This window comes from Eublepharis macularius, chromosome 11 (assembly GCF_028583425.1).
Source record: "Eublepharis macularius isolate TG4126 chromosome 11, MPM_Emac_v1.0, whole genome shotgun sequence".
NCBI lineage: Eukaryota > Metazoa > Chordata > Lepidosauria > Squamata > Eublepharidae > Eublepharis > Eublepharis macularius.
In genome coordinates, this window is record NC_072800.1 from 59554247 (window position 1) to 59575900 (window position 21654).

At 41.8% G+C, this 21654-nt stretch overlaps 1 protein-coding gene across 2 annotated transcripts; it reads left to right on the top strand.

The window, feature by feature from the left end:
• Nucleotides 1-2835: 2835 nt before the first annotated feature.
• Nucleotides 2836-20604, top strand: ASNS (asparagine synthetase (glutamine-hydrolyzing)). Of its 2 annotated transcripts, none has more exons than XM_054991767.1 (13): nt 2836-2925; nt 3238-3407; nt 5556-5822; nt 7072-7309; nt 9455-9640; nt 10198-10299; nt 11322-11449; nt 12283-12409; nt 13112-13218; nt 14066-14166; nt 15055-15136; nt 18517-18672; nt 19523-20604. In XM_054991767.1, the coding sequence occupies exons 3-13, from the start codon at nt 5574-5576 to the stop codon at nt 19730-19732; spliced, it is 1686 nt and encodes a 561-aa protein (XP_054847742.1). In that variant the 5' UTR covers nt 2836-2925; nt 3238-3407; nt 5556-5573; the 3' UTR covers nt 19733-20604. The 2 variants fall into 2 exon arrangements, with proteins under 2 accessions (XP_054847742.1, XP_054847743.1); XM_054991768.1 differs by having other exon boundaries at nt 3238-3363.
• Nucleotides 20605-21654: the final 1050 nt, after the last annotated feature.

The window sequence follows — 21654 nt, forward strand, 5'->3', positions numbered from 1 at the left end:
CCTCCACTTTATCTCCACAATAATCCTGTGAAATAGTTTAGGCTGAGTGTGTGACTGGCGTAAGATCACCCAGGGAGCTTCCACGACAGAGTGGAGATTCAAACTTGGTTCTCCCAGATCCTAGTCCAACACACTAGCCACTGTTACCACGCTGGCTTTCATGGGACATGATATTCAGGTATTTTTAAAAGGGATCAAAGAGAGAAACTTTCTCCTCTACAGCAAGTCTATTCTAGTATTTCACTACAATCTCTGAAAAATGACTAGCAATGTGGAAGCATCTTTGTGTTGGAAAGTTCCATCAAGTTGTAGCCAATTTATGTTGACCCTGTAGGGTTTTCCAGGCAAGAGATGAACAAAGATGGTTGGCCATCGCCTGCCTCTGCATAGCAACCCTAGTCTTCCTTGGTGGTCTCCCATCCAAGCACTAACCAGGGGCAACCCTGCTTAAGCTTATGAAATCTGATGAGATCGGGTGAACCCAGGTCATCTAGGTCAGGGCACAGAAGCACTGTACAGTGACCAAAATACACTTGTGATTAATGCTTTCAGTGGTCATGTTGAAAGGCCCCTAAAAAGTGTTGATCCTAAATATGTACCTGAATTTTGAAAATGGCTTTGACAAAGTCCTCTGCCAATGGTCCTTATGAAAGATTTGAAAGCATCAAGTTCTAAGACAGGTTTTGCTGGGCATCTGTAACTAGTTAATTAAACAAAAAACAGAAATAATTAATAAAAGAATTAAATAAAAGAATTAATGGACAGATTTCACAATGGAATGAAGGAAACAGTGAGGCTCCTCAAAAAGTCTGTATTGTAATACTGCTATTTAATTCAATTTATTTTGGTACAGGGATTTATTGGCAAATGGCAGAGAATTATTTAGTGTGGTGAGAAACTGTGAGAAACTCCAAAAGGATCTCTCTGGATTGGGTGACTGGGCAGCACAATGACAGAAAAGAGTCTTTATGAGCAACTGCAAAGCCAGACACGCTAGGAAATTATTCTTGTTTTCTCAAAATACTGGAAGCTTGGGGCAATCCATTAAAACATTACCAGCAGGTTCAGGATGGATAAATAAATAAATAAATAAATAAATAAATAAATAAATAAGGAATTCATAATTACTATTGAAATCCACACCAGAAGATGTGATCACTGACACTTAGGTAAATTCAAGGAGGACAGATTAATCAGTGGTTTTAGTCATTTGTCATGGATACCAGGTGTACACCTCTCTGAGCAGTTCTGCACACAGTAATGTTTTTCTGTGGTTTTCCTGTTGCTGCTGGGCTGCAGCTGATGTGCAACAGCCATGGGGCTTCCGCATGGTGGGGGCTTTACTGCATTTTACTTGTTACATTCCCCCTTGATGGCCACGTGCCTCCCTGTGCCACTGGGATAACTGATGCATTGACACACCATTCGTGCTATAGTGTAATTTACTGATTTTTTTTTTAAAAAAACAACACTCCCCCCCCCCTGCCCCGTGGATGGCTGCTATGGAGACTGAGGCAGAGCAAATGGCAGAGATGTGGATGGAAATGGGAAGATCTGGACTTTTCCACTAGGGGTGCCAGGTTTCCTGCTATGGCAGGCCTCCTGGGCATCTCCCCCCGCCCCCCGCCGTTGCCCACAAGCACCTTAAATTGGGTTGCCAACCTCTAGGTGAGGCCTGAACATCTGGAATTACTGGACCCGAGCCTTGCTCTTCTACTACAGACCAACATGGCTATTTTTATTTATGTCATTTATATCTGCCTTTCTCACTGAGTCTCAAGGTGGATTACACAGTGTGAAATTAGTAGTCAGTTTCAAGGACATTTCCATAAACAATGCCATAGGGTAAATCAACACAGTTTTACAAAGACATAGCATTAGTAAGAAACCAATACAGAATTGAAGAAATGTTGAAACTGAACATAAGCAATTCTAGGGCTGATATTAGACCACATGAAGCACAAGTACCAACTTCAACCTGTTTGTTTAGTAGTGGAAGCTACTGAGGGGAAATCAGTTATTTGGAATTCCCACTTCTCACTCCGGTATCTTCCCCTCTGGGATAATATAAACTCTCAAGGGTTTAAAATAACAAATTTCCCCATTTCCCTGTATTTCATTCATGTATTTCATCTACAAAGCTCTCACATTCTGTGTGTCCTGCAGTCAGGGTTGCTAACTCCAGGTTGGGAAATTCCTGGAGATTTGAAGGTGGAGCCTGAGAAAGAGGAGGCGGGAGCTCGGCAGGGAAGTTATATCATATAACCCACCCTCCAAAGCAGCCATTTTCTGCAGGGCAACTGAGTCCTGTAGCTTGGAGATGCAATTCTGGGAGTTCTCCTCTCCCCACCTGGAATTTGGTAGCCATATCTGGAACATACTCAGACCGCTTTTTGTGATTTTTCCTCTTACTGTTAGTATTCTAATAATGGTCCAAATCTTTCTGGCTCTCTCCGGCTTTGTCCCCCTTTTAGCACTTGGTTGTGCACGTTCGAGCGTTCGAGCTGGCCAAGCCTCAAGCAAAGCGTAGCCAAGCGGAGAGGGGGAAATCTCGGGCTCCCACAGACTGGTATTTTTCCACAGTAGCATTTACTCCCGAGTAAATATGCGCAGGATCCGGGTGGGAATCCCGTCTCAAGGTCTGCGAGCCAAGGAAGGCAGCTCCGAGACAGGGTTGCTGAGCTGAAAACCTGGCTTGCACCGAGAGGGGCAGCCCTGTAGCAACAGTTAAAGAGCTGGAGGCGGAGCGGGGCGGAGCAGCGCATGATGAAATCCGGCTCTGCGTTGCAGGAGGCCGGGGAGAAGGCTGGGCGGGTCGGTTGCGGAGGAGGCCGGTTTCCGCTTTCTTTTCTGTTTAGCCTCGGCGAGAAGCACGAGGCGCGACGATAGAGGCAGCCGGTCTGGCATCTCTTCTGGCCTGCAAAGGTAGCATCGCCTAGTGGTACAGTCTCAGCAGAGCGGAGAGAGGCATAACGGCACGGAGATGCTGCTGGGTGGGACACTGTCTCGGCCAAATTATATGATTGGGATTGCGGAACTCGTGGGCTGTTGACAGCTGCTTAGCAAACTGTCATTCAGCGTCCCATTTCTCTGCTGGAGAAAGCTGCACCTGTTGAGTTTCTGGTCGCGCTGCTGTTAGAGCCACATTCTGCCTCGAGGAGGGGGGGGAGATAAATATCAATGAAGTGACCCTTGGATATTGCGCTAACCTAATCATTCGCCTCTTGAATTTACCAGGATTACTCCAGGTGTTGAATGATTTAGGAGACAGCGCTGGATCCAGCCTCAGACGCTCCTTTGGTCGCCCTCACGCCTGTGGGGGAAATTTGCTCAACGGTGAAACTTCTGCCTTGCTTATCCTAGGTGGGAAACCAGAACAAGAACCCCGCCCCCTGCAAGCATATAACGTACGTGGCACATACTCGCTCTTTCCAATGGCTTTGCCCTTCACATCGTCGAAATTTAAGATCTAATGCAATTTTTTCCCCTTCTCCGTTACCTTTGCTGCTCAGCAAAGAAAAATTGAGGCAGTTAGGTATTTTACAAAATGAAGAAATATTTGGTAGCCCAAACAGTCATATCAAATAACTCTCTGAACTGGCCCAGCTGGGTTTCTAAAAGTGATGCCCCAGACTGTGTTTTTAACAATGCTTTCTGAAATACTAGATGCAGTTTCTTTCATGTCTAGATTTCTAGCTACAAGGAAGATTCTCAACATTTGCCAGCCTCTAAGCCCTGAGCCCATCTGTGGGGAGGGTGGGGTATAAATCGAATAAAATAAGTAAATAAATAAAGTATCTGTTCTTTAGGGTATACGTTTTTGATGGTAGCCATTCATAGATCTGTTTTGTGACAGGATTGTAGAGGGTTCTATTGATTATGTTAATGTTATACTTTCTATTAATTTCTTTGAAGCGCCACCTGGAAATATGTCAACCCCATCTAGCTAAGAACTCTGGCTATTGCCTGTAATGAGCCCTGCAGGGAATGTTGTTTTATAGAGAGTCACAAAAAATGTACAGTGTGTTGTGTGAAGGGAATTACTCCATTCCCTGGCGACTCTGACAGGAGAGTCAAAGATCAGCAGGTATCTTGAGTTGGGGAGATAAAATGTTGTTTTGAAGTTGGCAATTTTTAAAATTACCTTTTCATAGAGAGGTGAATTTAACAAATTTTGAAGCAGTGGGGTGACTTTTTTTTTTGAAAAAAAATGCAAACTAGTGAAATATATATAGTGTTTTCTTATTAAACCTAAACTGGTTTTACAGTTTTAACGACATAATATTCATAATTTACCAATTAGCATATAAAATGGTATTATTTGTGTAATTTAGAAATAGAATTGGTAGGAACTGAATATATTTGATACATGTGAGAAGGAGGTGAAATTCAGCCTGCACAGAATTGCAACATACACTGCTGCCGTAGCACATGTATCTACATTTTGACTATTTGATGAGTAGGAGAAAATAAAAGTTGAAAATAGAAAACAGCTTTTGTAGTGAATAAAAGAGAATGAGATATTTCACAGAAGAAGTCACAACAGGATCAGCAGCATGTTGGCTATCCAGTTAAACTCAAGTTAGTCCCATTTAAACAATGAAATAGTATGTATAGGATTTATCAATATCTAATATGTTAGACTGTCTTAAATACCTTCTTACTACACACTTGGACTGAGTAAAACCTCATCTTAAAAAGCATGTCACTCACTGAAAAAGAGGAAATATTTCACAGATTTTCTCATAGCGCTCCAGATTTCTGTTTTTCCTTTTGAAAAACATGTTTTAAAAAAGACCTGGGCAAAATTTCCCCCAAACCTTTCCAGTCCCCCGCCCCCCCGGGCCTCATGTCTCTACTCTACATGTGTTTAATAGAGTCTGTGTAAACTAGTAAGTATTGTATAGGCAGAGAACTACTAGACTGAATGGATCAATTTGTCTTTGTTGACTGGCAGTTTGAGTAAACAGTTCTGCCTGCTGCTTTGTGGTACACAGAAGTCAAATCAGGCCAATACTGAACCGGAGTGTACTGCATTGGAACAGTTTGAATGGCCCTTGACAGCTTCTGTCAAACTGCAAAGTTTAAGAATAGGAAGTGCTGTTTGAAAATTATGAAATTTGTCAGAAAACCGTTTGCTTCTTTCCGTGGTGCAGCTCTTTATGCCTCTATAGTTGCCACCAGAGGGAAGATCCATTGGGCTGAATCCTGCTGTTTTTTGCTTTCAGTCTCATCCAGTTCCCCTCCTGAGTTTATCCCCCCTCCCATGTGGCTTTTCTGCCAGCAGAGTTGTTTTGTGGTCAGAGGCAACGCCTTTTACACCAGTGGAAAAGCTGGTTGGATCCAATCTGTGGCTGTGGGTTTAAAGAATTCTGAAAGAAATGTGGAAGTTCCTTGTCTCCTGGCACGTATAATAGACAAAGCATTCTATATAATATTCTCCCTGCTATAATAAGCTTCTGATAAATTCTGATGACCTTTAATAAAAGATTATCCCGTATCTTTGATTGGCAGCCCTAACACGCCCCTCCCCCCCCCCATGTATTTCTCTGCAGCATTAAGTAGAAATCGCCATGTGCGGCATTTGGGCCCTTTTCGGGAGTGATGAATGTCTGTCTGTCCAATGTCTAAGTGCTATGAAAATTGGCCACAGAGGTCCAGATGCTTTTCGCTTTGAAAACGTCAATGGATTCACCAACTGCTGTTTTGGTTTCCATCGTTTGGCAATTGTTGACCAGCTGTATGGAATGCAGCCTCTACGGGTGAAGAAGTTTCCCTACTTGTGGCTCTGTTACAATGGAGAAATCTACAACTACAAACAGGTGAAAACTTAAAGAAGCTATGGTCCACCCAGGTGTCTCTTACGGCATCCCGTATGGAATGTCTTATGCGTCTTTTGTCCTACTGATCTGATCTGTAATATCACTGCCTTTTAACACTGCCTCTGCTACTGTATAGGGATTTTGGGAAGAGGGTGGCTTAGGAATTTATTTAAAATAGTGTTCAACATAAATCCCTTAGAGTATTACCTGTGTTCTTGGGTAGTCTCTGAGGAGGGATTGCAAAACATCCTTGTCAAAAGTTGGGAGCAAAAAAAAAAAGCATCTAAGATAGCTGGACATGTGGATTCATGGCCAAAGAGGGTCGGAAATCCTAATAATTATGGCTGAATCATAAAAGTGGGATATGCACTCTAGTCTAATTCTCTGCTCAGGAAATCCAAAGCTGGAGCAGCAGAGCAAGGACGGCTTCCATCTATGTGTTTCATTTTATTTCTGTGAGGATTTGCTGAATCCCTTGGGGCTTTTGCCTTTCATTCTGCCAACCAAAACTGGGAAAGGAGAAATGTAAGACAGTTTCTAGAAAACCTGCTAAATCTTCCTGGAAAATTATTTTGCTCTGTTCCACAGGATTCTGATGAATATTTTATCAGTAAAAACATTGGGTTGGATTGTGGTGGCCGCAAGTGCAACAGATTGCCTGGCCCTTTCCCACTCCACAGTAGCTTTCTGCAGCCCCTGAAAAGCTGACGCTGGAGGATGTAGGACCCTTGAAGACAACAACACTCAGTTTGGGGAGGGGTGCTATGAGGAGAGGGAAGTAGTCCAAGTTGTTCCCTTCTTCTTTCACCAGTGAACCTTTTCCTGGCGCAAGAGAGTCTATGAGGGGAAGAATGTTGAAAGGCTAATGACACTAGATTCCTTCTCACTGCAGCGCCCGTAATCTATGTGGCTTTTTGTTCACAACGCTCCATCCTGTTCCAGTTGTGGTTCATAGGATCTAAGCCATTCCTAGTACTAGTGACATTAAAGTGTACCTTTCCAAAAGTATTCAGAGCATTTTGACTATATGGGTTTAGCACTGCTGTAAAACTTGTCATAAAAGGCAAAAGGACTTCAGGCAAGGTTTATTTACATGATCAGTGATCTTGGGATAATAACCTCTGAATTCATTTTAAGATTTTTTCGTATGGTAAGATCATATTCTAAAAGGGTGGCATCTTTCAGGCCCTCTATAAATAAGCAGTCTTTGAATACTAACTTGTTTCTTTTAAAAAATTATTTCCCTTAGTTACAAAAACAATTTGGATTTGATTACCAGACCTTGGTAGATGGGGAGGTAATTCTTCATCTTTACGACAGAGGAGGAATAGAGCAGACAGCCTCTATGCTCGATGGTGTGTTTGCATTCATTTTGCTCGACACAGCAAACAGGAAAGTCTTTCTGGGAAGAGACACCTATGGAATCAGACCACTATTTAGGGTCCTGACTGATGATGGGTTCCTAGGTGTCTGCTCTGAGGCAAAAGGTAATCTCATCCTGGATTTGTCTTAATGCGATAAAAATATTTGCATCTTTGATCCAACAAATATGTACACAGGCTTGTTTGTTTTTAATTTGTGAAGTAGCTTGCTTTATTTTCTGTCTTCGTGAAAGTAATTGTTGACTATTGAGTTTTATTTAGGAGCTTTATAATTCACTGTTCAGTTTTATAAAAGTGCCCATTGTCTGCTGACAACTTGCTTTTGAACTAGGTGTGATGCCTTTCAGCAGCAAACAAAGGCTTCCACAAAAAGAACTCATGGAATCAAATACTGTTTATAGTGTGTTGCATACAAATATGGAAGCCTGTAGCATGGCATGGTGGAGGGATTGGAGAGTTGGATTGTGGCCTAAGACAGCTGTGTTTGAATCACTACTCTGCTTTGGAAGCTTGCTGGGTAACTGGAAGATATAAATAAAAGAAGCAGGAGCAAGTAATCTATTATGAGGTTCAGTGAAAAAGGCAGACATAAATATAAAAAATAAAATAGCTTGGATGCTTCTTTCATGCAAAATGTTTGCATACATATCTTATCTAATAAATGACACATGCAAATTAACCCCTCGGTAATTGATAGATTTGGCCATGTTTACTTATTTATTTGGGTTGGGTAAAAGAGTAGATATACACCTGACATTCTCTCTCTGGTTGTTGTGGGTTTTCCGGGCTGTATTGCCGTGGTCTTGGCATTGTAGTTCCTGACGTTTCGCCAGCAGCTGTGGCTGGCATCTTCAGAGGTGTAGCACCAAAAGACAGAGATCTCTCAGTGTCACAGTGTGGAAAAGATGTAGGTCATTTGTATCTACTCAGGAGGGGTGGGGTTGAGCTGAGTCATCCTGTAAGAGTTTCCCAGGGTGTGGAATGCTAATGGCGGGAGGCTTCACTGTATCCTGAGGAGGTTCTTTTGCATATGGATTGGTACTTGATGTGCTAATCTTCTCTGCAGGGCTATTGTCGGGGATAGAATGTTTTGTTAGCCTGGTGTTTTTCAGAACTGGAAACCATGCTCTGTTCATTCTTAAGGTTTCTTTCCTGTTGAAGTTTTGCTTATGCTTGTGAATTTCAATGGCTTCCCTGTGCAGTCTGACAAAGTAGTTGGAAGTGTTGTCCAGTATTTTGGTGTCCTGGAATAAGATACTGTGCCCTGTTTGCGTTAGGCTATGTTCAGCCACTGCTGATTTTTCAGGTTGTCCAAGTCTGCAGTGTCTTTCATGTTCTTTTATTCTTGTCTGGATGCTATGCTTTGTGGTCCCGATGTAAACCTGTCCACAGCTGCAGGGTATACGGTATACTCCTGCAGAGGTGAGGGGTCTCTACTGTCTTTTGCTGATCGTAGCATCTGTTGTATTTTCTGGGTGGGTCTGAATACTGCTTGAAGGTTATGCTTTTTCATAAGCTTTCCCATCTGATCAGTAATTCCTTTGATATATGGCAAAAACACTTTTCCTGTAGGAGACTGTTTTTCCTTGGTTGTTTGATTCATCCTGGGTTTGATTGCTCTTTGGATTTCATTTCTGGAGTAGCCATTTGCCTGTAGCCAAATGACCTACATCTTTTCCACACTGTGACGCTGAGAGATCTCTGTCTTTTGGTGCTACACCTCTGAAGATGCCAACCACAGCTGCTGGCGAAACGTCAGGAACTACAATGCCAAGACCATGGCAATACAGCCCGGAAAACCCACAACAACCATCGTTCTCCGGCCGTGAAAGCCTTCGACAATACATTCTCTCTCTTCTTGGCAGTGTAATATTTCTTTCAAGACCTCAGTTCTCTGAGAAGTTGTCAACTGCTATTTAATGAACTAGGAAAACTGTTAACCCAGCTTCAAATTACACTTATACTGCCTGTCAAAATAAACTTCTGAGTTTCCACCTCTCCTGCTGCTACCAGGTCTTGTTCAGCAGATACACCAGTATACCTCCTTTACTAACTTTGTGCCAACACATGCTAGGATTTGTCATACCCAAGTTTTAGGTTGGATTTCAAGATTTACATTCTTCTGAAAATGAATGTGTCTAGGAATAAGTAGTTTAATATTATTATGGTAGATCTTTCATCTCAACATAGTTAAAAACTAATTACTCTTTGTTTTTGTCACTATCGGTTTTGTTACTTTCCTTGTTATAGGTCTTATCAACTTGAAGCACTCAATGTCTTTTCCACCAAGAGTAGATCCTTTCCTTCCAGGACACTATGAAGTGTTGGATCTAAAGGCAAATGGCAAAGTTGGATCGGTGGAACTAGTAAAATTCCACGGCCCTAAGGATAAACCTCTACATAGTGATTATGATTCACTTCAAAATCTCCCCTCAGGTAACTAACTTCTAACCTGAAACTGATTGTTCACAAATTAGTGTCTGGGGAGACTGAATGTGCCGAGGGGAGAATGAGGTAGCACTTGCTGACCCCACCCCTCCCCATATGCACACTGGTGTAACTGTTACACTTGCCTACATGTGTATACGTTTATACTGAGGTGCATGTATTATTTTATTTTATTTACTTATTTCAAATTTCTATTCCCCCTCCCTGCGGAATAGAAATTTCCTGATTGTGTGTTCTGGACCTAAGTGCATATGTTTTTGTACACTGTTGTTTGCAAATTATACCAAATACACATTCTTGCAGGGCCGGGTGGCTCAGTGCCATTCTCCCTCCCAATGAGTTTACATTCCTTGGATAGTAAATTGTGAACTTTCCTTATGTAACCTGTTTGATCCTTTTATGCAGTGGACATACAGGATATATTGAGGTTTTCAACATGGTAGTTAACAGATGATAGCCTGAATAACTTTTAAATCATTGTTGGTAAAGAACTGTGAGCTCTGATTTGTCTGCTTTTATAACCCCTCCCTTTTGTGGTTTGATAGGTTTTGATATTGAAACAGTGAAAAGCAACATTCGTCTTTTGTTTGAAAATGCTGTTAGGAAACGGCTGATGACTCACAGGAGGATTGGCTGCCTCTTATCAGGTAGAAATAACTGATTATAATCACTGTATTTGCCTAATACAGTATATTTGACTGCAGGGCGTTTGTGATGCATCTTACACTATTCCTTCAACAAAGTCTTTTATTTAGTAACAATTTAAAGGAACAATTTAAAAAAAGTTGAATTCTACAACTTCTTTCCCCTAAGTCAGTTATAGGTTCCAATCCTAAGCATTTTGTTTAGATTCGGTTGAGCAAATAGTTCACTATAATTGCGTAGCACTTTTTACAGTGGTCAGAGCTAAAGTAAGTCCAGTTTGTGTACATGCCTGGCATGAAATGTGTACGTTATTTCTTTGTTGTTCTAAAGTTGTGGAAGAAATAGTAGTGTAACATTGTGTAATGGTTGGAGTGTTCAACTAGCGTCAGGGAGACCCAGGCTTGAATCTCCACTCAGTCTTGGAAGACCATTGGGTGACTGCCAGCCCTTTCCTACCGCTCCAGTAAGCACAGTTTGAAGGAAGAGCCGCTTAATTTGGAGGAAGGCTCCTTAGACCGGGAGAAGGCTCCTTGGAGGATGATTGGATCCACCCCGCTCTTTCAGCCTAATGTACCTCCCAGGATGGTGGTTGTGTGGCTAAAATGGAGGCTTGGGTAAACATGTAAGCTCTTTTGGCTCCCCATTGGGGAGAAAAGCTGGTATAAATAAAAATGCTACCAAAGTCAGAAAAATGATGGAAGGTGACTTAGGTTGACTTTAGGACATCAGAATAGTAGATATGAGATATTTATCTGTCAGTGGTGTATTTATTTTGGCGGGTGGCATGATGGGGGAATGTGAAACCTCACAAGGTAACTCTAGGGTAACTCTCAAGGTAACTCTAGGGAAGCCACATTCTCACAAAATACCCAATTTATGTATTTAAGGAATATTTTCTTCTGAGGTTTTGGCATGCAAACACACTGAAGCAAGAATGTTCACTTCAAACTTACATGTGTATTTTGTTCTCATATATTCTGCACATTGCCTACCAGATTGATAAAAAAAAATGTCTTTTTACTAGGTGGCTTGGATTCTAGCTTGGTTGCTGCGATGCTCCTTAAATTGATGAAAGAAACAGACCTTCTGTACCCTTTACAAACCTTTGCTATTGGGATGGAAGACAGTCCTGACCTCCTGGCTGCTAGAAAGGTATTGTGGCATTTTCAGGAACAAAAACTTAACCATTTAGCAGTTGTGTGGGTTGCAGTCGTGCCATATACTTGCAGAATAGTAACGGGCAAGAATGCAGCATCAAACCTTGGCTTTGATGTGGGTTTCATAGACAAGGTTCTAGACAGGGCTTTTTTCTGGGAAAAGAGGTGGTGGAACTCAGTGGGTTGCCCTCGGAGAAAATGGTCACATGGCTGGTGGCCCCGCCCCCTGATCTCCAGACAGAGTGGAGTTTAGATTGCCCAGCAGCGCGGAGGGCAATCTAAACTCCTCTCTGTCTGGAGATCAGGGGGCGGGGCCACCAGCCATGTGACCATTTTCAAGAGGTTCTGGAACTCCATTCCACCGCGTTCCTGCTGAAAAAAAAGCCCTGGTTTTAGACATTAAGAGTGGAAAGACATACTTCATTATTCATGGGCAACAATTCACAAAATCTCACAAGCCAGAGGTGGATACTTCATTATTCATGGGCAACAATTCACAAAATCTCACAAGCCAGAGGTGGATACTGAGAGGGATTTCAAGTAATTTAGAAATGGAAGCTCAGTGCCTCTGCGTTGTTTATTTCCCTGCCCCGTGCCTGGTGGAATCAGGCTGCACAGTTTTTATTTATTTATTTTTTGTAAAGTCACAGGATACAGCTTATCTTGGCTCAGTACTGAGGAGCAGACTTGTATTTTTATTTGCTTTTAGATCTGAGTATATACTGCTTTATTGAATAATATTTTAATACTCGACAGCAACTGTAGCTTCAGTTTCGGAATTCAGTACCTGCTTCTTAGCCTATTTCGTATATGAAACCTTGTTAACAGGTAGCAGCTCACATTGGCAGCGAACACCATGAGGTTAGTTTTAATTCTGAAGAAGGGATTCAGGCACTGGAAGATGTTATATTTTGCTTGGAAACATACGACATTACAACCATACGAGCTTCAGTAGGTAAGATTTTTTTTTAAAAAAAGAGAAATATCTTAAAGTAAAAGAGAATTTATGACGCCTGGATGAGAAGCTTGGCATGACATGTACAGAATTCTGGCCTGCTGTTCTTAGCCTGCCTGTGGCTTGCAATAAAATCAAATAGAATTTATATAAAAAATCTTTAACATCAATTAAAAAACAACAGCTCAAAAAACATAAAATAAAACAACCACTTGCACAAAACTGAATCCTTTTTTGTTTTGATGAATCCCTTTTTGTAAGTGATTCCCAAGAGTTGATGAGAATTGTTGATTTATTAAAAATGAACAAATTTGCTTTAATACATACTCTGAAATCTACTTCCAAACGATTCCACTGTGTTATTCAGTTTGTCTATTCTGGGTAGGGCTAAGTGGTATTATGTTAGATTCTTTTGGCTTGCTTTGGCTCCAAAGAGTGGGTGATGGTGCTGATGGAAATCAAAGACCTGCCCTCATTGCCCAAGAAGGAAATGACTTCCACTTGTACCTGGGACTCTTTTGGAATCCAAGCCACTATCTCTCTGTACCATAACAATTTTATATGTCTTATATTCTTTGTGGAATGACTTCATCTAAAAAAAGTATACTACAATAAGAACCTGTGAAAGAATCCTATGTTTAAAAAAATATCTTCCTTTGCCCTGATCAAAAAATGACCTTGGAAATTATGTTGTCTCTGTAGGTATGTATCTGGTCTCCAAATACATTCGAAAGAACACAGACAGCGTGGTCATTTTCTCGGGGGAAGGGTCAGATGAGCTGACACAAGGCTATATCTATTTTCATAAGGTATGTAGACTTGGTTCTCAGGATAGTGATGCTTGTTGCCTGTGTTTGAACATGACGTAACAAGAGACTCTTGGGCAAAGAGTACTTCAGTATGGACAGGCACTGATCCTTTCATTTCTATGCATTTAACAAGTAAATCAGACGTTGCAAGTCGTGCACTCCAGTTTACAAAAATATTTGCATGTGAGTCATGGAGCGTGTTCCTGTTCTCACTGAATTCAGTTTAAAGAAGACCTCAAGTACATTTCCACCCCACACTGCAGGCACTAAGTGATCGGATTTTTGTATCATCTTCCCCATTAGATTTATTTAATGCAGACTGAAATATCAAAGATACAAAAGTGTCAGTGACTCTCAATAGAACTGAGACTTAATTTTTTAATGTATTTACTTCGTTTATACCCTACCTCTCTCGCTAGTGGGACCCAAAGTGGCTTACATCATTTGCCTCTCTTCCTTTTTACTCTCACAACAACACCATGAGGTAGGTTAGGCTGAGAGAGTATGACTGGCCCAGGGTCACTCAGCAAGCTTTCGTGGCAGAGTGGGGATTTGAACCTGGTTTTCCAGATCCTAGTCCAGTACTCTAACCACTACACTACACTGTCTCTTGTATTACAGGAGTAAAGGTCTCTCTTTTTGGTGGCTGCTTGGGTATGGGAGAAGCTGGTGTGGGAATAAAATGGATCTTCACACCTTGCGGAATCAGTGTTGGGAGTGGCAGTGATGTTGGTCCTGCAGTGGAACAACTGTCCCTTGGATTTTTCCCACCGTGTTGTCTATCTCTGATGTTTCTGTAGCCAAGATATACATGTTCATGTATATCGCTTACATGTGTTTGTGACAGGCACCCACACCTGAAGATGCTGTAGAGGAAAGCGAGAGGCTTCTCAAAGAACTCTACCTTTTTGATGTTCTTCGTGCTGACAGAACAACTGCTGCCCACGGGTAACTCTCCTTTGTAGGCCTATGGATGCTGCACTGATGTCGAGAGGGTCAGCAGCTTAGTGGTACATGTTTTTTATCTCAAGGTTAAATCCCTGGCATCTCTAGCTAAAGGGAAACACCTTTCTTCACCTTAGACCCTGGAGAGGAGCTGCTGTGTCAATGGCTTGGCATAATGCACCTTTATATGTATGTGGCAAGGCTGAAATGCACTGCAGTTGCTACTAAAAAGTCCAGTCTCCAGATTAGTAGCTTCTTTGGGTGAAATTCATTTATCTTCACTGTCTTTTTAATCTTAGAAATGCAAGAGACCCATCGTGGTCCTGTTTAAAATTCAAGTAATGAGTTCTTGAAAGTCAGTTAAATGGATGGGTCTTGAGGTTCTTTGTGGAAGATGAGCAAAGGTTTGTTGATACTTCAAGTTGTCTAGTAATAGGATTATTTGTAATTATACATGTTGATAGTGAACTGTATAAATGATATATACACAAAAATAGAACATTAGAATTGGAACGATATATTAACAGTTGTAGAATTTGGCTACCAGTGAGTCAGTACTCCAGAGGTCCCTAAGCTTTTTAACCCTGTGGGCACCTTTGGAATTCTGACACAGGGTGGTGGGTGCAGCCATAAAATTGCTGCTGCAGGAGGCAGAGCCAGTCACAAAATGGCTGCCATAGCTTATCTTCAGTCACACAGTGAAGATTCTTGTGCTATGGAGGCGACTGCTGCCAAAGCAACATGTTACAAGATCTGCTTAGCCAATCAGTAGCCCTACATCACCCCACCCACTTACTAAAAACATTTGGCAGGTGCCATGGCACCCACAGGCACCATGTTGAGGACCTTTGCAGTAGTCTAATACCTTTTCCTCATGTTGTTTGTTTTCAGCCTTGAACTCAGAGTTCCATTTTTGGATCACAGATTTACTTCTTATTACTTATCTTTGCCTGCAGAACTCAGAATACCAAAGGTAGACCATTTTTGTATAATTTTACTAAAAATTCATGCCCTTTAAAAAAAATTGTGATCTATATGGCAGCTAAGGAAGTTTAGGAAGACCACAATATAAATGAAAACAAATAATCCAAACAGCAGTACTGGAGCCTGAACACTAAATGAGGTATAAGGAGTAGATGTGGGCTTACAAGGAGGATTTTAATACGCAGTTACGTGTATATGGGAACAAAGGTGATCCTCAAGATGTTCTAGGCCGAAATAATTCAGGTTTTGCATACTGTTTGATAGACAGTATAGGAAACTAAGACTGTCGTTAGCAGTGGACTCATCCATGATGGACACAGTTGACTTCAGTGGGTGTGGTTGATGAGACATTTTAAAATTTTATTTTGGTGCATTTATATCCTGCCCTTCCTCCAAGGGGGTTGGATGCTGCCTAAAATTCCTACGTGTGAGGGCTCCCCCTGCCGATTTCCCTCTCCCTGCAGCAGATGGTGAATCTCCCGTATGAGTAGCATTGTAAGGGATATTTTAGGCTACTGAAGGACTGTGTGAAATAGCATTTCCATAGACAGAAATCTTTCTGTCTGCTGAAATTGTAGCCAGGATCCAGCCATGGCGCTTCCTCCTCCATTGTATCCTTGTGTCTATGGGAGGCTGGAAAAGGAGGACTGTTCCAAAGTCATACATTGTGTCTCAGGGCAAGCAGATACCGGAATCTCTATCTTTCCAGGCCGATTCCAACACTTAAGGAAGCAAATAATGCAATTAATTTTAAACTCAGTGGAGTACATCTAACAGTTTGCTCTGTTGGATGTAGCATTGGCCCATTTCACACTCGTGGTTAAAATCGGCATTTTTGAGCAGTCACCATGAATGCAGTGGCTTCTGCTTGGTACCCGGGCATTTTACACTGCCCGCTACCGATTCAATTGGGCGTCCTGTTTTTCATTTTATACTCAATATCAGGCACTGGTTCAGCTGCAGGCCTTGTGGGCTTTGCAATTCACGTCATTTTTTTTAAAAAAGTTTGCACATGCACTGTAACATTGTGACATCACCTCTTTTTTATACTAAGAAACTCCACCCTCTCCGTATGCACGTCAATTCTGCATCTCTGTGTGGCCATTTTCACCCCAACTTTTCATGTTTAAAAGTAGTGCCCCCGCCCAGCACAGGGATGTGTTGAGGTGGCAGGCACGGAGAAGGAGAGGGGAGAAAGCACGCCACCCTTCAGTGTGTTGGAATAAATCGGGAGCAAGGCAGCTGGAGGACTTGGGGAGAGGCAGGTGCGCATTCAGCTCTCCGTCCAATGCGCCGTCCTGCCTGAGCCTCATTACTTGCTACCGCCAGGACAAGACCAGCTAAAGTGCAATTAACATCAACCCATGCTTTCTCCCTTGATTGTAAACTTGATTTTCTGAAAGAACTCTGACTTTCTCTCTTCTTCCCCCCCCCCCCACCTCACTTTTATTACTTTTCTCTGCAATCAGAAAAGAGTAATAAAAGCGGGCAAGTTCCACGCAGCTTGAAGGCAAAAAGAGGGGGATGGGGCAGGGGGCACCACTCCATTTAGCCAGGAGCCTACTGGATGCTTGCAAGAAAATAACCTCGCTTTGTGGTGGGGAGCCAGAAGAGAGGAGGGGCTGTACACAGAGTGTGAAATGCCCACACTTATGTTTAACAGTGCTTAATGTATTTGCACATAAATTTACAACGCTGAAACGTTACTGCTCTTCAGAAATACACAAAAAATGGGAAAAGCAGATGGGGAGCTGAGGAGGGTGGGGTGCAGAGCAGCAAAAAGCTCAAATGTGATGAGGTAGCTTGAAAGGGAGAGGAAGCCGCAGAAGCAGGATTCTGGGTAGGCAGAAGAGAGGAGAGGCTGAGTGGAGACATGGCTGGAGGGAGAGCCCTGCACCCCTTGCTCATTCCGTCTCCAATCCTCCTTTACTCCGGAGCCGCAGATAACAGCTCATAATTCCTGGTTCGCAAACTTGCTGAGATTTGGCAAGGGCAAGAGGCAGCTGAGCAAAGATTATAGTTGGTTCAGTCCCCCCCCCCCCCACCGCACGCTGAGCACCTTGTGCACTGCACAGCCAAAGCACTCCTCCACCACTAGGGCCTCCCGCTTATCCAAGCCCCAGTTCCATGGGGGCTTTGCTTAGATGGAGACACTGGGGCACAGAGGGTGAGCACGCATACCCGTGCCCCAGGACCCCTGCTCTGCCCGCCTTCCTCCCACTCAGTGCTCTACTTACCCTGCTTCGGCCAAGCAAGGTGGGTGCCAGGCTCTTCACTGCCAGCAAGCCGGGTCAGGTGGAGGATGCTTCGCACTGCCACCGAACGTCCTTTAGAAAAACAACGGCAAAAGAAGTGTTAGGGGAGCTGACGAGGGTGGGTGTGGTTAAATCTGCTCTGACCAATCAACTTATGATAAGATGGGGGAGGGTTAAGAGAGGCAAAACAGTTCACACAGACATACACCAGGCCAAGTGCGAGTCAGCAGCTGATTAAAAAAAAGTCGGTGTGAAATTGTGGTCTTTGGATAGTTGTTAAGGGGGAGATAGAAACTTACTTAAGGTTAAAAGGGGGTATATTTTATTATATTTTATTGGATTAGTATAGAGTTATAGTATTATAGTATTATAAAGTTAAGAGTAAGACAGCGTATTCATATGGGAAGTAATAAGGTTGAACAATAAGGTTGTATAGGTAATAGGAAGTATATACAATATTTTAGTGATGTAATAGAAGCAATAGATTTATAATATAGATAATAGGTATTTTAGGATTAGTATATATATATATATATATATATTATAGTATATGTACGTATTATATACATATATTTTTATACTCTTAATTTAGATAAGTATTATATTAAGATAGTGAATACAATTAAATAGACTAGATTAGTATGTATTATATAGATATATATTATATATATTATTATAGATTTTAAGAATTTATAGTATATATTCTTTAGGTTAAGTTGGGTATGGAAAACTGTTGAGAGTCATTAGAAAAGGGAGGGGGGAAAGGATGGGGAAAATGCGATGGGGTGGAAAATGATAATGATTATTATGTTTATGTTTGTAAACCCATCCAATAAAAATTCTTTTTAAATTTTTTTTTAAAAAGTCGGTGTATGTCCGCAGCCAGATACAGCAGAGAAAACTGGACAAATTCCAGTGCTGTGTCACATGATTACCTCAGAAGTGTAAAAGGCAGACAAACATGGGATGTGAAACAGGTAGTGAACGCGCTGTAAAGACCCAAGTGCGAAATGGGCCATTATCTTGCTGAGGTGCTTCTGAAAGGATTGGGTTTTTATTATTTTGAAAATGTCAGGCTTCAGTGGCCAGCATTAATGCGACTGTCTTCTAACAGAATGGAATTGAAAAACATCTCTTGAGAGAGGCCTTTCAAGATACAAACTTATTGCCTAAAGAAATCCTCTGGAGACCCAAAGAAGCCTTCAGTGACGGATTAACCTCTGTCAAGAAATCATGGTTCTCGATACTCCAAGATTATATTGATCTTCAGGTACAAAGTTGCACTTTGAATATATTCTTTAATTATTTTGTGAGTGTAAACTTAAAGATGTTGGTTTGTTAACAGGAAATATGTTAGTGAAAACTATACATGGGATTACTGAAAATGTGTTTTCTGGAAAGACTCCTTTGACATTGGATTTCTTCCTAAGTTAGATAGGATCTGTCCTTCCTTGCTGGTAGGAAGAGTTGGAGGAAGAGAATTATTTTGTGCTGATCAAAATATCATCAAACATGTGACATCTTAAATTAGTAGAATGGGACTCAGGTTGGGTTCTGTACTCCAACCTGAGATGTGTTGAAAAAATTTCTTTTAGGTTTTTAAAAAGGAAGCTGGTGCAGGGATGAGAGGGATGAACACATACGGTAAAATAGTAATTGTGGATCCCATTTGGCAGGTTGGGAAATTACACACGGGTCTCGTATTGTAAAAGATGGAAAACAAAGCATCTGAAACACAGCTTCTCACTATTGCCTATTAATATGGTTCCACCTACCTTGAATTAAAACGGTTGTTTTCCTTTAAAAAACACAACTAGAATAAACCTTTTAAAACTTTTATTGGCAAAGAGTTTTAGATGTTGATTTCCCATGTGTGAAGGAAGTATGTAACATGGCACTCACGGTCATCGCATAACAAACTTGAGCTTTCACCTCAAGAGGGAGAAAAAGTTGTGCAGCACGGGAAGTCCCTCTGGAGCCATGTGCAGTGGTACAGGAGTAGATTGCCCGTTTCTGGAACAGATTGGGATGATGGTATTTATTCTTGTAACTCATGGAGCACAGCAAAATTTACAGGGCAGTTTCTGTAGCTTGAATTTTTTTTTCTTTTATCTGTGCAGGTTGAGGACTGTTTGTTGGAGAAGGCAGTAGAGAGGTTTCCATTCAATCCCCCTAGGACAAAAGAAGGTTATTACTATCGCCAGATCTTTGAGAAGCACTACCCGGGACGTTCCGATTGGCTTCCCCATTATTGGATGCCAAAATGGATCAAAGCCACTGATCCGTCTGCTCGTACATTGCAACATTACAAATCGGCTCCAAAAGAATAGACTTTTCAGAAGTTTCTCCTTGTAAGCAGCTTGTTAACTAATGTGTGGCTCTCTTGGGCCTGCAAAAGATAGCAAGCAAACAAAGCTTTAAGAATAAATAAACATGCCAGTCCTTTCAGATGAAAGGGGCCTGTATTGTTGATTTAAAACACTGCTGAAAACTAAGGATTCTGTTTTGCAAGGGCTGGATTTTTGCACACATTAGTAAACTGCAGTTTAGGGACTAAGATAATAAATGGGGTCTAAATACGAAAAAAAATTATGAAAAATATTAAATTGCCATTTGCAGGCTGGTGGCGGTGGCTAATGCTAAGAGTCCTTTTAAACTCAGCATAGTTTAGGGCCTCAGCATGTCTTACAGTTCAGTCCTATGCAGAGTTACTCTAGTTTAAGTCCATTGAAATCAGAGAGGTTGCACTATTAATTCAGGCCTGTATTCTGCTTAAACTGCATTTTACAGCCAATATAGTCTTAAATAACCCTATTAAAACCAGTGACATTCATCTAGAATTTTGGCTACTACTTTGCCTTCAGGTAGTCTTGTATTCCCTGCTGAAGTTTAAACAGCAGTATAAAAGAGCAGTCCTAAATACGTTTATTCAGAATCCTACTTGATCTATTCAATGGGGCTTACTTCCCAGAAAACATTCTTAGGATTGCATTGTAGTTATGTGAGATTGTAGCCTTTAAGTTCAATTTTCTAATGCTCACTTGTGCCTGCTACGTGCTAATTAATCCTCCGTAGCACTTCTGTCCAGGCATTTCTCATTGCTAATGGAAAATATGCACATGTTGTCAAACCAGGTGGTGTTTTTACTATAGGAGCTTGTTCCTCTTAAGTTCTTGGAAATAAAGGTGCCTAATTTTTAATAGTTCTGTGAGTGAAGACTTTTCAGTTGGTATAGTGTTGCTTGAAAAAAACCCCTAGCATTTGATCAAGCACTGAAATTTCTCTTTTCACCGCAGTTGTTTAAAGATACAGGTTCTCTGTCTTCTGCTGTATCTGGCTGCCTTGATCACTGTCTGACCATTTCCAGATTTTCTCTTTTCTGAGTCTTTTTTGCATTAAGACCCTTTGGAGTTACAGCCAGAAATTGGATCTTATGTATCAAGAACAATCTGAACATTTTTTTGGATGAAAGACCTAGCCTTTGACCACTGTAATTTCTACTATACGTTATTGGAAGACTTGATGGTTTTAGTAATACATGTGTAACTTACTTGATATTGGTGAGAGCCTTCCCATCACCCCTGCCCCCACCTGCCATTCCCCAGGCCTGCTCACCTGGCCGGTGGCAGGGGGTGGGGAGAATGCATGCATGTGCTCCCCTTCCACAGAGGAATCCTAGTGCATGCGGACTGAAAACTGCCCCTTTAGAGGTAGTTTTTACTTTGAGCATGCACACAGATATCATGGCTCCTACTTTTATCCCTTTGGAAAATGAGTGGGATGGGATGAAAGAAGGAGCCGCGGTGCTGAAAGTGAAAACTGCCTCCAAAGGGGTGATTTTCGTCAGTGTGCTCTGGGATTCCTCCACGGGGGGTGGGGGGGAGTGGGAGTGTGTGCACGCATAGCACGTGCCTGGGAGGTAAGAGCCCCGCTGCCCCCAGCCTCCTGCATCCCCGGTTGGGCCCCTGGCAACCCTAATGGGTAATTACATGAGCTCTTTTTGCAAGTTACAATGAACACACATACAATGAACACAATGATCAATGTATAGCATTCTCTTTATTTTTCTTCGTGTGTGCATCGAGTAATTCTCATGTTACATTCAAAACATGTACAGCTGAATGTGTGATTGAAAATACATATTTATCCAGGTCCCTGGTTTCATTTGTAAATCGAATATGCATTGGCTCTTTCTTTGAAACCAGTGCATGCATCCACATGCAGGTTGCATAAGCATTCACTGTAACTTGTG

Coding starts and splice junctions, on each gene's coding strand:
- ASNS (XM_054991767.1), top strand. CDS start 5,574: ATGTGCGGCATTTGGGCCCTTTTCGGGAGTGATGAATGTCTGTCTGTC. Junction 11,450..12,282: donor ACCTCCTGGCTGCTAGAAAG/GTATTGTGGCAT, acceptor CCTTGTTAACAG/GTAGCAGCTCACATTGGCAG. Junction 13,219..14,065: donor GCTATATCTATTTTCATAAG/GTATGTAGACTT, acceptor TGTTTGTGACAG/GCACCCACACCTGAAGATGC.